Raw genomic sequence first — 14,120 nt, 5'->3', positions numbered from 1 at the left:
GCCGATGCTAGTCTAATTGATGGATCGTTTGGTGGCGTCCCAGTTTTCCAGGGACCGAGTCCTTGCCCGAGTCGAATCGCGTGGTCTTTGAGTTGTCAACTATTCGAGAGCAAGCTCAATAAGTTGAGTGGCCAATGAGGTTAGAGTGTGTGACCCGGAAATGGTATAAGTCCAAGTTAGAGTTCACATCCTCATGGTCTGGTCCTGATAGATTTGAGCCGCATTCCTTCTTACAATGACAGAGTCATTCAAAATTCTCCGACAAGTTTACTAAATGATCCAGGATTGTGTTTCCCAGCATGGTTGAAAGCTAGTAACTGACGATGCCGATATTTCACGGGGCTTCAAATAAGATAACCGGCAGGCGTCTACTGACTGACAGCCGCCAAGCTGTTATTCCAATTTTCGGGAATTCCCGTATGGCCAGGGTTTTGTTTAACTGTATATAGTTAGAGAATTGGTGTTGGAATTTACAACTTTCCATCATAGTTCGCCGCTTGCGCAATGAGAATGTCTGTCGGCGAATATCCAGTTCCTGGTAGCTTGTTCGTTACAGATTCCGGTCTCAAATTCCCAATCGCTCATGAAACCGAGCAGCGAGTTTCACAATATCTTCTTTGGATAGTCGGGCGTGTAGCCTGTTAGGTCAGAACATGGTCACAGCAGCAATTTTCCAGGCTTGCCTCTGCAGTATATTACACTCACGGCAGCACTCTATTCACCTCGATGTGCTATGACAAGATCTAGAATTACGCACGAAGCTCATATCGTTTATCCTGTGGTAGTAGTGTATCATTTATTTCGATCGTGGGCGCAGTAGTAGATTTGCATGTTTGCGGAGATAACAAGGTTCGCTAGCCGGTCTGCTCTAGGTTGTCCTTGGCATACCTGATAACGAAGGCTTCGTCTGGGGATGACTGAATTATGTTTCAGGGCCAATAGAGTATGTGCTCTTTCCAACCAACTGAGTCAATAGAGTAACTGCCAAGCTACATACATGACAAACGTGATATTCGCGGCAGGCAAAAATACCAAGGCCTTCACAGGAATTCAGTTGTGCGTATAGTAGATAGAAAGCACAACACCCTCATCTCTATTATCTGTTTGCTGTCCTTATAGCGTCATGCTAGGGCCAGCAGTCGAGCCTCTTGACGGGCGTAACTGGTCTAGATTGCCATCATCAAGAAACCTTCTTCAGACTTTTGGCATCTCAAGGCATAGCCTTGGCACGCTTCCCAACACAGTGGTGTCTTTTATACTGGAATGGGGCAACTGTACTGACTCTTTTACAGCGAGTCATCATGTACTCGACTTGGGCGATGTTTGCTTTGAAATTCAGGTCTTATCGAAAGCTCCTGGTTATACACAGCTGTCTTGGCCTCGACTTTATGGTTAACAAATTGCTTTTGACATATGTGAATCGTACGTGGTTGAAATTCGCAACAATCGGGCAGCTTCAAACAAGAGTTAAACAGTCAACCTGCTTGGGTAGAGGGGCAGAGATAGAGGCTATGCCCCCAACAATTCTTATCCACGAAGCCTGTTTTTTATGAGATATTGCAAATCCTTTTAGATCTTTTAAACATCAAGAGATAAGATATATATAAAAAACTCGTTGTGTTTCAGTTGACTTTCCTCTCCACAGCCTAAACCGTGTTCAGCTCCTATAGTATGTTTATGTTTCCTATCGGGCATTTATACTTTCTACATATCGCTTCAGCTCCCTAGGCTTGTACATCCTGAATGCTATACGAATTTCGAAACTCTACAGATAGCAAGTATACTGATTGCAACGCAAAACAACGTAACATTAGGCTTCTGATATCGATCACTTACTCCTAGACCGTACAAGAGCGCCCGGAAATAGTACCTGGAACTTTACAACCACACAATACTAAACAAACCAACATGATTGGCTTCTTATTACCTCTAATTTACGGTTTTGTCTCCGATGCTGAATAAGTCAAGGGCGGCAAAAATAGCGATTGCGACACCGCCGAGTGCCGGTCGGACCCTCGGGGGACCCTAGAGGGAAGGAAAAAAGTCAACGGCAGGAGCATCGGGATTTCGGGGTCTCCATGGAGGGGCCAGACTTTGATGTGGGGAAGTTACCAAAATAATGGCCAAACAAAGGCAGGAACCGTGGTGTCAATTGCCCCTGCCCTTTTTTTGTCATGCAGCTTTCCCATCTTGCGACATCGATGTCCTTTCCGAAGTCGGCCTAGTTCAATTGCGTGATTCTGTCAAAGCATCAACAATTCTCAATTCTGTCAAGTCAAACGGCAACAAAGAACAAATTGGCGCAATGGAGTTCGCTATCATTACCGCTGTCCCGTTGAGTCGCCTCCTGGAGGGTTGTACTTTTTATTCTACTCCGCCGCTCGTTCTTTTCCCTCCTCCCACTCTCTCTTCACTTTGAGCTGAAAGCATCTCAACTCACAGGACTCTTACCCTCAAGATGCCTCACCAAGAGTCGGCCCCCGTGGCCAAGACCAACTCTGCTGACTTCACCAAGTTGTCGTCTAGCCTCCCCTTTGGCCAGCAGGTTTCTCTTTCTTCCATCTCCGGTCCGACATATGTGACTGCCCAGCTTCTTGTCCAGCAGATCGCATACAAGTTGTCCGACAAGATCTTCTCTTACTCTCCCGAGACCTTCGACCTCGATATCGCACTCAAGCAATGGGCCTCCCAGAACGAGAAGAACATCCACGGATACTCCACTGAGGTTCTGCCCCTCCAGACCCGAGTCGGTGCTGGTGCGCTCGCCCTGGGTTACATCTTCTCTCCCGACTTCGATGTCACCAAGCGCCACATCCCCCAGTCTCTGGTTGCTCCCTCGGGCAGCCTTCAGCAACTTCGCGGCACTCTCGACCAGCTCTCCCTCCTCTATGGCGTCTCCAGCCCCTTTGTTGCCCACATTGCCGCTCTCGACTACTCTGACAGCAAGGGATTGATCTCCAACTACGATGTTGCTCTTCGCCTTGCTGAGGACCTTGGCCTTGGTCTTGTTGCCAGCACCTCTACCTATGAGGCTCAGCATATGTCCATCTTTGCGACTCTCCTGGCTACTCTCCTTCCCACTCTTCACATCTACGATGGTGTCCGCGTTGCCCGCGAGACTCTTCGTGTTGTTGATACTTTGAGCGAGAACGGTGTTGCTGACCTGTACAGCAAGCTCTCTACTGAGGCTGGCAAGCTCAACACCCGCCTTGACACTGCCGGTAAAGTTGTCGAGCTTCTCAAGCTTTTCAACGATGAGCTCGGCACCGTTTACCAGCCTTTCGAGTACCACGGCCACGAGTCTCCTGATGTCGTTCTCGTTGCCTTTGGCAGCGTCGAGTCTCAGGTCTCCAAGGAGGTCCTGGCCAAGCTCTCCGTTGATGGAGCCAAGGTTGGCGTGATCAATGTCCGAATCTACCGACCTTTCATTGAGGAGGCTTTCCTCAACGCTATCCCTTCCTCTACCCGCACCATCGCCGTTCTTGGCCAGGTCAAGGATGAGCTTGCTGTCGAAGACGAGGCTACCCAGTCTGCTCTCTACAGCGATGTTCTGACCGCTGTTGCTTTCTCCGGCAAGTTTGCCAACGAGCCTGAGGTTCTTGACATCAAGTACACCCCTGCTCAGTCTTTCACTCCTCAGGGTCTAGTTGGCACTCTGCACAAGATCTTCAACAACGATGGCGAGGCCAAGAAGCTGCCTTCTCTCGTCCAGGCTCAGCAGTTCACCTTCTGGGACCTCGACAGCTCTCCCGCTCTCAACTCCCCTAGTGTGATCGGCAGCCTCCTCTCCCAGGAGTCTACCTCTAACGTCTATGTCAACGAGATCTTCGACAACCTTACCCAAGGTGGTGTTGTCCGCAGTGATCTGCGATCCTCCAAGAAGGCTCTCGAGGCTCCTTACGACATTGACGATGCCGATACCATCGTTATTGGCGATGAGAACATTCTCAAGGAGATCGATGTCCTCAAGGGTCTGGCTGATGGCGGCAAGGTCATTGTCAAGCTGTCCAACTTCAAGGACGATGAGGTTGAGAAGCGTCTTCCTGTTGCTTTCCGAAAGGGTCTCCAGGAGAAGTCCGCTCAGCTTTTCATCCTTGACTCTACCTACTCTCCTGCTTTTGAGAAGGATCCTCTCTTCACCAAGCTCCTCCTTGAGCTGTCTTTCTTGAAGGTTGCTCTTCCTGACTACACCCCTGAGAAGATTGCCAAGCACATCCTCGCCGAGGGTCATCCTCCTACTCTGGAGGAGGCCATCGATGCTGTCGGTCTCTGCCTCCGCCCGTTCGAGGTCCCTGCCACCTGGGCCGAGGTCGATGCTGACTTTGCTGACCCCAACCTTCCCGCCACCATCCAGTCCAACAGCTTCGTTGTCCACAGCAAGGAGGAGGCTGAGGAGACATTCGAGCTCCGTGACTGGCAGGCCGCTGCCAAGTCCCTCGCTTTCAAGGAGGCTTATGGCACCAAGAACGTTCTGCGACCCGAGTTGGCTGTCAAGACTTCCACCATCACTGTTAAGGAGAACCGCCGTCTCACTCCTCAGGATTATGACCGCAACATCTTCCACATTGAGTTCGATCTCGGCAACTCTGGTCTTACTTACAAGATCGGTGAGGCTCTGGGCATCCACGCTGAGAATGACGAGGAGGAAGTCAGCCAGTTCATCGAGTTCTACGGCATTAACCCTGCCGAGCTGGTCCAGGTTCCTGCTCGTGAGGATTCTAGCCTTCTCGAGACCCGTACCGTCTTCCAGGCTCTCATTCAGAACGTTGATATTCTTGGCAAGCCTCCCAAGCGCTTCTATGAGGCCCTTGCTGAGTTTGCCACTGATGAGACTGAGAAGCAGAAGCTTGAGGCTCTTGCCAGTCCTACTGGTGCCGAGGAACTGAAGCGTCGTACCGAGGTTGACACCGCTACCTACGTCGATATCCTTGAGGAGTTCAAGTCTGCTCGCCCCAGCTTCCAGGAGCTTATCAAGATTGTCAGCCCCGCGAAGCGCCGAGAGTACTCTATCGCCTCTGCCCAGGCTGTCACCCCCAACTCGGTGTCTCTGATGATTGTCGTTGTCGACTGGGTTGACCCTCGTGGCCGCACCCGATACGGACATGCTACCCATTACCTCAGCCGTCTGCCGGTCGGCGCCAAGGTCACTGCCTCTGTCAAGCCTTCCGTCATGAAGCTGCCTACCAAGGACACTGCTCCTCTTATCATGGCTGGTCTCGGAACGGGTCTCGCTCCCTTCCGTGCCTTTGTCCAGTACCGTGCTATGCAGAAGGCTCAGGGCAAGGAGATCGGTTCCATCCTTCTGTACCTTGGTTCTCGTCACCAGCGTGAGGAGTACCTCTATGGTGAGGAATGGGAGGCCTACTTGGCTGCCGGTGTTGTCACTCTCATCGGTTCTGCCTTCTCTCGTGACCAGCCTCAGAAGATCTACATCCAGGACCGTATGCGCCAGACTCTCAAGGAGATTGCCAAGGCCTACGTTCAGGATGAAGGCAGCTTCTACCTGTGTGGTCCTACCTGGCCTGTACCTGACGTGACCAAGGTTCTCGAGGAGGCTATTGCCCACGAGGCCAAGGCTGCCGGCAAGAAGATTGATCCCCGCAAGGAGATTGAGAAGCTTAAGGAGGAGGGACGATACGTCCTTGAGGTTTACTAGACGATGTGTCTTCTTATGATTAATGTCCAAAATGGTGCTTAGTAGTATAGAAAGCATTGAAGCGTTTGAATACAACCGAACATTTGGCTGTTCATGTTATATCTATTCATCCATGAGATATTTGGTGACTCGTATTGCATACAGTCTTGTCATATAAGCAACCTATCAGCATGAGAAACTCTATCAACTATAACCACGATTTCGATACGTCCTCTCTTCCTGGTCACACTCCACCTATTGCCAATATGAAGACGTATGCCCATATCGTCAATACCTCGTGCCTGAGGACTCACTCATACCGTCAGGCCAGACTCATATCTCCCTTGATGACCGGGGATTGGATCTTTACACGCGCGACTACCGGTAAAACTTCAAATTGTTATCCGCCTTAACAATATTCACAAGATGCTGCCCAACGCCAAATATCATCTCATTTTGCGGGAGTGGTCTAGACCTCCAGATCGCTTCAGCGAAAAAGCAAATATCAGCACAATGAAACCGACTAGTGACCAACGAAAGTGAGTTTTCCGCACTTCTCCGGCGCGGCCAGAGCAAATCTGGAAACCCGAGATTTGAATTTCCTTTTTGTTCTGATCCCAAATGTCCCCCTCCATCCAAGCGAGGATTGCCGATCGCTTTGGGCATCAACCCTAGACCTAGGTGGCTTTTTACTCGTGTTGAGCCTCAGCCCAATCTAGTGAATGCCCAATATCTGTTCACGTGTAGGACTTTTGGAAATAAAGGGGTTTCTCAGGCCTAAACTCTATGAAAAATAAGCCACTCAGCGGAAATTATTAGGTTGGGGTTGTGAAAAGCCCGACAGCATGGGTGCGATACGAAAGGAGCCATCCGAAGCTGAGAGGCTGGAGAGGCTGTAGGTTGCACTGTCAGGTCGATCCGTTTTTAGGGTTTCAGCGACCGGTGAAGGAGATTGAGATATACCGATGATAGCCTTTTTTGCAGGTTGATTAAGCTTCCGGTATATATGTGATGATACCATATCGACTATAGCCCAGGAGCGCTATAAGCGAATCTGGAAAGCCGACGGCATAGAGCTGGTCCCCAGCAATGGAGAAGCTCCGAACATCGTCTGTTTGGCTGAGACGATGCACGTGCTATTATGGACATGCATAACGGAGATAAAGTATGTGATCAATCAACTGCAAGTTCTATCTAGAACTCCGCAGTGGCACATCGTGTTCGATCCTAGATGCTGTGCAGGGACATCTTTACCGAAGCAGCGGAGAGTAGGCAAAGAACGACAGTGACCGGGTTCGGGAGGGAGACTGCTTGTAGTCGGATGAAACGGCAAAAAGAGACAAAAGGACAAGTTACATGCCCCGTACTGGAATCGAACCAGTGATCTTATCATTACTAGTGATACGCTTTACCACTGAGCCAACGGGGCTTCTTCGAACTTATTAAAGAGACTTCTGCTCTTTGAAATAATGTTTCCAATGGACAGAGGAAGAGCTTGAGTTTAACATAGAGGGACAGCGTGGAATGTCTATTTGATAGATCGGTCCTGTGGATAAGCACCTACAATGCGGGATGAGCATGTCTGAAGTTAGGAGATATGGGCTGAGAAAGTTGGATGAAGAAAGTATTGCCCAAACGGCTAATCCTGAGCCAACCGAACATATCCATTTGTCCCTCATACTACAGAGTACCACAGGTTGAAGTCGTGGATTCCTAGGAAGTTATTGCTGCCACGGAAATTACACAGCACATAGTAATGTCAAAAGTTACAAAATCAATGTGGTTAATTCTCAATCAGTTACTTTAATCAGCGCTTCGCTTCCAGAAGATAAAGAGCTTTGATCTGATTAGATGACTTACTTGAGCCTGAGATATCCATTGAGCTATCTGCAGGGTATGGAGCGAGCATTGCACAGCATTACACATGACAACAACAATGCACTTGACGGTTTGAAAAAAAGAACAATCTGAGCACTGAGCTATTGAGAGCAATGGACATATAAAAATTGGTGCAAACAGCAAAAGGTAACTCCCCCGGGAAGGCTCGAACTTCCGATCTCCCGATTGTCTATGAATAACAGTCGGACGCTTTAGCCAACTAAGCCACAGGGGACAGGTTAATTGATGGTAGTGCGTATCCTATTGGTGTTTATGTCGTGACAGTTGTGCAACTCTCAGACCAACCATCCTCTGATTACACTCAACTGTAGACAACAGTATGCTCAACTCAGTTATTAGTTGCCGTTGCTCAACCTTATTTTTATTATTATTATATATTTTGTAAGTGCCTTTATCTGTAATGCTTGACAGTCAAGTTGAGTGTGTTTTCCTAACAAGTCCACACTAAACTATTCCCCTGCAAAGAGCCTTGTCCACTATCTTGAATGGACGACTTACCCTATGCCTTGTCATTCATGATCCAGAAGTATCGTGCTTGTCCTTTTAAGTACCTGGCACCGTATTCTATACCGTACGCATGGAATGCAATTACGATTCCTTCATCGATCTTAAACAATCAAGATCGAATCGTATCATAATCTGAAATGCGAAAGGGAGGGCCCGATCATCGGAGACCACTTCTCGTATCTCGACGAATGTTTACGAGACGAATAGTCGTTTTCTTTCAACCATATGACCAACGAACACCTGAAAAAGAAAACATTACCGGCGCCCCTTCTCTTGGCCTTTTCCTTCCATCCGTTTCGTCAATCGAGAAGGAAAAAGCAATGTTTAGTGTAGTTTACCCTCATCTCTTCCCCAAAGATGTGGGAACGGTAAACGTAAGGTCCGATGGAGCTACTACGAGAAACTGGAAAAGACAAGATCTCATCTCATCGGACCAAGTTTCGAATGCAGATTTTCCCACCGTATCGTCCTTGACCGACTGGTTGGGATACGACGTCTCCTGAACTGCGATCACTGACATGGGGTAGACGTCTGGTGGCGTGCGTACGAGCACAGTATCAGGTTGAAATATGACAATTTGACGGTGAACGATATGTCAAATGAGGCTGAACCTAGATGAACTAATTACCCCCACTCACTGTGTCAGAAGTTCAACCTGTCAAGTGAGGCTGTGACGATCCTTCTGTCAAGTTGCGTGGAGGGTTCGCCATCATGAGCAGACACGCAATTCTCAATCTCTAAACGACCAACAAACATGCCATTTAGTTCTAGATGGAACTTGACACTGTGATTTACGTCATGCCATAGTCATTCATGCAAGTACTAGAAATAGTCCGTAGTTGACCGGCTACTTTGTTTCAGTTCAGCTTCAGCCACAGTATACATAGGAATGTACAGTACCTTTTTTCTGGAAGCAAGTTGAGAATACCCATAACGATCGAGCAAAGATTCCCCACCCAAGAAGTAAAGGCTATTAGCGAAAGGATAAACTTCCCTAGTATCAAGCCATTCCGTTCGTACGTTGATCTCTGCATATCCCGTCTCAGTCTACATGTACTTAACTGATGTCTCAATATCTTAAATACATGCAATTCCCTCACGTACCGATATGGAGATTCATCTCTTGGCAAAAGAACAAACAATTCCTGTCCAACAAGAACGGTATAGTCGATCTCGTAGTTCCAAGTCGTTGACTCAAATCGAAAACTTCTAGAGAACGATGTGGAAAAGATGCAAGGGGCGCGTTGGTCTTGGTAGAGATGACAGATCAGATAAGGCAAGATGAGGCAACGCACATTAAACGATTGTCATTTATTAATTATAAGGTACAGATCGGAAACTAATGCAACTGAACCTGTAACTCTCTGTTGGCTGTAAACAATATGATTTATGCAGAATACTTTTCTTATTTTCTCCTTTCTCTTTACTCGTCATGTTCGGGTTGAACGTATTGTCCGACGGAGTCTGAAGGATTCTCGCACGACCCTGCAGTGCGGAAAAGTAAAAAAGCTAATTAATTGCAAGCTAACTTCGGAGAGTACCTGGTACGTGCTGCTGGACCTGAAGATGGTCCAAGCGAGATCTGCGATATCCCTGTCTCAGCTCTTCTTCCCAAAAGCTCAAGCCCACAGTCCCATTTGAAGAAGAGCTAAAAGAAAAGCCCTACGCAGTACGGATACAGTGTGTTGAAGACATGTTGTACCACACGTACAGAGTACATGTTGAGATGGGGAGAGAGAGACAAGACAACAAGGCCTCTTTTCTCAGCCTCGTTTGTTGTTGTCCCGTGTCCCGTGTCGCATCTAATTAATAACCGAAGGCACTGTAACAGGAGAGAGCCAGGAGATATCCAACTACCGATGCTGGGGCTCTCTCTCATAAACTCCAACCAAGTACATGAGAGATAACATGACCAAGGATGTAGGGTTTGTGTACCCATCCCTTTGTCTTACCTCAGACAAACCCAACCCACATCTTTTCTTGTCATGATATGATATGATGTATTGTCAAGTGGAGGGCATCGCCAAGGCTAATGTACCGTATCATGTACAACTAAATCATCAGACCCCCTTACTGCACGAGTATCCATATCTCTTGTTGTTGTTGTCTCGTAGCAAACACTGTCGTCAGATATCATAATCACTGTGAAAATTCTCCGACAAGAGCCTGAATCCTTTACAATGTTCTAGTTTCTCGGCGCAATTATATCTTTGACCAATGAGTTAGAAGAAAAGCCCCCTTGTAATAATAAATGCTAGAATCGAATGTATTCTCTCCGTATCTTACGCCGGGTTTTCTTCTTAACTTGGATGCTGCGAGTGGATGCTGACCCTTTGTATAACCCCAAACTACTAGAATAGGAAAGGCAATAAAACGCGCAAGACGAATGACATTTGAACACTCTGACATAAATGTGACGACGAGTGAAATAGAGTAAAAAGTTACAAAAAAGTATGCCCAATGCAAACATGTGATATGTTACGATATCTCTAATAGTTGTCACACACTGAAAAACAAAAGGAGAAAGAGAACAACAGAAAAAAGGATAAGCCAAGACTGAACCAGTTGAGAAGAAGGCGAGGCAAAGGGGGAAATAAAAAGACAAGCAAAAAAAAAAGCAAAAAAAAGGAATCCCATGGATATCGCAATATGTATGTTAAAACTCGGCCTTCCAAAAGCCACCGCAGACTCCTCATCTCTGTCAGAGAATCCCTCCCATTTGTGAATGCTTGTAACCAGAAAAAGTAAAGCTTATAATAATAACCAAGAGATGGGAACCGGGTGCCCCCAAATCATCATCATTGTCGTCATCATCAATCATCCCCCAGGCCCTCCTCCCATTCCCCGATGGGTTGTTGGTTCAGCTCAGTGCAAGAGCGCCGTATGTATGAGAACATACGCATTTCAGGGCGGACGGGTCTAGGTCGTTGGTGTCTTGAACTGCCGGGGGGGGGGGGGGGGGGTTCAACTTTTTTTTTGGCGCCGATCAAATGCTAGACATGGGGTAATGGTAGGTAGAACATGGCCTGTGGCTCGTGTCTACTCACTTGCAAAATGGACGATGACCAGGGCCCCTGTGCTCCATGTCCCCATGTCATGTCCCTGTTGGTTGGGTTCGATCCTTTTTGGGGACGATGGATTGTTGGTTGTCGCTTTTCCCCTTTGGAAAAACAGCAAAAAGATACTGTCAAAGCAAAGGCACTTTTAGTTGGCCCAACCGCGAGTCCAGTCCTGGAGGTCCCCGACAATTTGGTATGTAGGGTTCGCTGAGTGGCCATCTCCGCCCTTCTTGTTCCAGGCCCATCGGTCGGCTAGGTCGCTGTCAAGGGTGCCCTGCATCATGGCCATCACGTAGTCACCAATGACGGGCAGGAACTTCCAGCCGTGGAATGAACCTCCAGTTGCGATATAGAGATTGTCGGATTGCGGGTGGGGAGAGATGAGGAAGTCATGCGTTGGTGTTGATGCGTCCCTGTGGCATAGAACCGGTCAGACCATGATATTTCCCAATACATTGAAACAAAAGACAAGACATGTCGTTCATTTCCAGTTAACGGCAAATGGGGGTGGCCGTTGGCCTTGCTTACTTACCAACACATCCGGTAGGCCTCAATCTTGATGTTCTCAACTTCCTTGCCATATAGACCATTAAACGTCCTTCGCGCCCGATCCTCAAAGAACTTGAGGAACCGAGGCCCTGTCCACGTGTTATACACGGACTGGTCAGGCACCACTGACATGGCCTCACCGGTCGGAGGAAATACTTGGTAGTTGGTGAAGCATAGGTCGCAGTTGAACTTGATAGTTCCGTCAGCCAGTATTGACATGCCCTCGCCTGATAGCAATTGTTAGCCTCATGACCGATGATATCCGCCTTGCCTCACTCAGCTCGGCAACAACATACCTTTGACCTGGGGCAAACAATTCTTGAGAACAGGAATTGTAGAAAACTTGTCCTTTTGCGCGCCGTGCAGCTTCGCGTAAAAGCTCACAGCACCTGTAGCCAACAATCTTTCGCCAGCATGGAGCAGTGGCTTTTCAGGCGCGCTTTGTGCAAGTAGAGAAGCTGTTCGAGCCCCTGCTGCCAAAAGGGTCTTGTCAGCACGTAATGTCGTGCCGTCCTTGAGCGTGACACCGACGCATTGATCTTCAGATCCAAAGTCAAGTGTCGTCACCTCACCCATGACAAACTCGGCTCCGAGGTCGACCGCAGCCTGCACCACTGCGCCGAGCGCCTTGTCCGCCTCCCCGAACCCCACGTTAGGGTTCCAGAGAACCTTATCCACGCCCTTGAAGTCAGCCGTCTCAAACGCACCGTTCCAGCGGCGGCGTACTTCCTCGACGGGTAGTAGCTCTGACTTGTTGGGAATTCCCATCTCGCGGTAAGAGGCAATGCTCTCTTCGCCAAACGAAGTAGCGTCTGCACGGAGCATGCCAACCTCGTGGTAGAAACTCTTGTAGAGCTCGTCACCCCTCCAGAGGGGCATGGCCTTTTTCAGCAGGCGCATGTAGAGCTTGTCTGGGTAGTCATCACGAATGATCTTGTTGATGTCGTGCGATGCGGCTCTGGGGTTGGGGTAAGCGGCCGGGTCAACAATGGTAACCTTGACGTTGCCCTTTCTAAGAAGCGAGAGCGCCGTGGCAGCACCAAAGTTGCCGGCCCCTATGATGAGGACAGAAGGAATGACCATGATGGTAGTGAGGGGTGGGATGTGTTCAGTTCAGTTCAATTGGAGTCTCAGAACCAATGCGCATGAGAATTGAAAGAGTAAAAGGGAGTAGTAAAATAATTGTTTGTTTGTTTCTTGGTGTATAGGAAAAGTGAGACTTGTCAACGCCATGTTGGGTCTCATGGGTGCGGACGACTACTAACTTTATATCCTCAGCCTTCAACCACCAAACCCATGGCCGGGCCGGGAATTCTAGGCCAATGCCAATGCTAGTTAATATCAAAAAGCGGTCGACTGAGAGACAAACGCCAGAAACCCGAAACTAGTAACCGTTGAGAGCATAGGCAATTGCCGGTCAGTCTCGTGTACATAGGCTTAGTACTGACCGCATGCGTGCAAGTCAGGCAAGGTAAGGCTAGGACAAGGCGTTCAAACATCCAATCCATCCAATGGGTACATACACCACAGTACAGTGCTCTACGTACAAGGTAGTGCAGAGTACAGTAGAAGGCCAGTTACATTAATCCTGGGTCCTGTCCTAGGCGGCTAACCACCTAGTTCCACACTCCTTTGAGTATGTACATACATAATAAACAGACTTGGGTAATTACATCGACTGATTAAATGATTGATTGACGTGGACGTATGCCAAGGGAGTTGTCTCATCTTGACGGCTTCCAGCAAGGGGGGTCAACAAAGTAAAGAAGAAAAGAAAATTAGGAGAAGAAGCAACACAACACACGCAAGAAAATCAACTAAAAAAAAGAACTTAGACAACTACTAGTCTAACTAGTTAGTTAGTATCTGTACCCCTGAACTTTGCGTAGTTAGTTGACGGCTTAGGGGGGTGAAAGAAATATACTGCGAAAAGAAAAAAAAAGAACAAAAAATTAGAAAAAAAGAAAGAAAAAATAGGGCGAGTGATATCAGATGAGCCACACGAACAAAAGTGGTTGTGTTGTACTTTTCTCGTAGAGCATTAACCTTGTCGTCTCTCGGCGATCTCTGGAAAGACTTGAGAGAGAACATGCTCTTTTCTCTCTTCACCTTCTCCACCCAACCCGAAACAGTAGAAAAGTAAAACCCAGCTAGGGTCATGGGGCTGGGACGGGCAACAAGCTTCGAGTAGCCATGATTTTGTGATTTGGTTGGTTGCGGGCTCATACATTCAGACAACCTGTAATTATTGCCTCGTTCCGTGCCAGGTACCACAAGGCTCCCTTGAATGATAAGAGAGGAACTAGTCTAGACTGATACAGCACTGTACTATGATCAAAGCGCGATGGCTGCTTGGGCTGTCGTTGTTTGTATCGCCTAGATGCAGTTCAGTTCTGCAACTTGCCCCGAGGTTACCGATGCTCGACAGTGCTGTAGAACCCGTGGATGCCATGCATCAAAGCTATCGGCAT

At 48.1% G+C, this 14,120-nt stretch overlaps 3 protein-coding genes and 2 non-coding genes across 5 annotated transcripts; 1 reads left to right on the top strand and 4 right to left on the bottom strand.

Moving 5' to 3' along the window:
* Nucleotides 1-2,210: 2,210 nt before the first annotated feature.
* On the top strand, nt 2,211-5,762 carry EDB82DRAFT_495571 (uncharacterized protein). The gene has a single exon (XM_025733446.2). The coding sequence runs from the start codon at nt 2,459-2,461 to the stop codon at nt 5,654-5,656; it is 3,198 nt and encodes a 1,065-aa protein (XP_025584351.2). The 5' UTR covers nt 2,211-2,458; the 3' UTR covers nt 5,657-5,762.
* A 1,230-nt stretch (nt 5,763-6,992) lies between these two features.
* Nucleotides 6,993-7,064, bottom strand: EDB82DRAFT_t81. Its single transcript has one exon. It is a non-coding gene; the product is annotated as a tRNA-Thr (tRNA).
* On the bottom strand, nt 7,046-7,583 carry EDB82DRAFT_495568 (uncharacterized protein). The gene has a single exon (XM_065608513.1). The coding sequence runs from the start codon at nt 7,312-7,314 to the stop codon at nt 7,078-7,080; it is 237 nt and encodes a 78-aa protein (XP_065464555.1). The 5' UTR covers nt 7,315-7,583; the 3' UTR covers nt 7,046-7,077.
* An 81-nt stretch (nt 7,584-7,664) lies between these two features.
* Nucleotides 7,665-7,748, bottom strand: EDB82DRAFT_t80. The gene has a single exon. It is a non-coding gene; the product is annotated as a tRNA-Asn (tRNA).
* Nucleotides 7,749-11,141: 3,393 nt separating this feature from the next.
* Nucleotides 11,142-12,856, bottom strand: EDB82DRAFT_134223 (FAD dependent oxidoreductase). Its single transcript, XM_025733442.2, has 3 exons — nt 11,946-12,856; nt 11,633-11,876; nt 11,142-11,513 (listed from the first exon to the last, which is right to left on the bottom strand). The coding sequence occupies exons 1-3, from the start codon at nt 12,730-12,732 to the stop codon at nt 11,246-11,248; spliced, it is 1,299 nt and encodes a 432-aa protein (XP_025584348.1). The 5' UTR covers nt 12,733-12,856; the 3' UTR covers nt 11,142-11,245.
* Nucleotides 12,857-14,120: the final 1,264 nt, after the last annotated feature.

Source organism: Fusarium venenatum (genome assembly GCF_020744135.1).
Source record: "Fusarium venenatum strain MPI-CAGE-CH-0201 chromosome Unknown EDB82scaffold_2, whole genome shotgun sequence".
Classification (NCBI taxonomy): Eukaryota; Fungi; Ascomycota; class Sordariomycetes; order Hypocreales; family Nectriaceae; genus Fusarium; species Fusarium venenatum.
Note: the sequence above shows the minus strand (reverse complement) of the source record. Positions and strands in the feature narration are given on the sequence as shown.

Coding starts and splice junctions, on each gene's coding strand:
- EDB82DRAFT_495571 (XM_025733446.2), top strand. CDS start 2,459: ATGCCTCACCAAGAGTCGGCCCCCGTGGCCAAGACCAACTCTGCTGAC.
- EDB82DRAFT_495568 (XM_065608513.1), bottom strand. CDS start 7,314: ATGAGGGACAAATGGATATGTTCGGTTGGCTCAGGATTAGCCGTTTGG.
- EDB82DRAFT_134223 (XM_025733442.2), bottom strand. CDS start 12,732: ATGGTCATTCCTTCTGTCCTCATCATAGGGGCCGGCAACTTTGGTGCT. Junction 11,877..11,945: donor TTGTTTGCCCCAGGTCAAAG/GTATGTTGTTGC, acceptor AATTGCTATCAG/GCGAGGGCATGTCAATACTG. Junction 11,514..11,632: donor GAGGCCTACCGGATGTGTTG/GTAAGTAAGCAA, acceptor TCTATGCCACAG/GGACGCATCAACACCAACGC.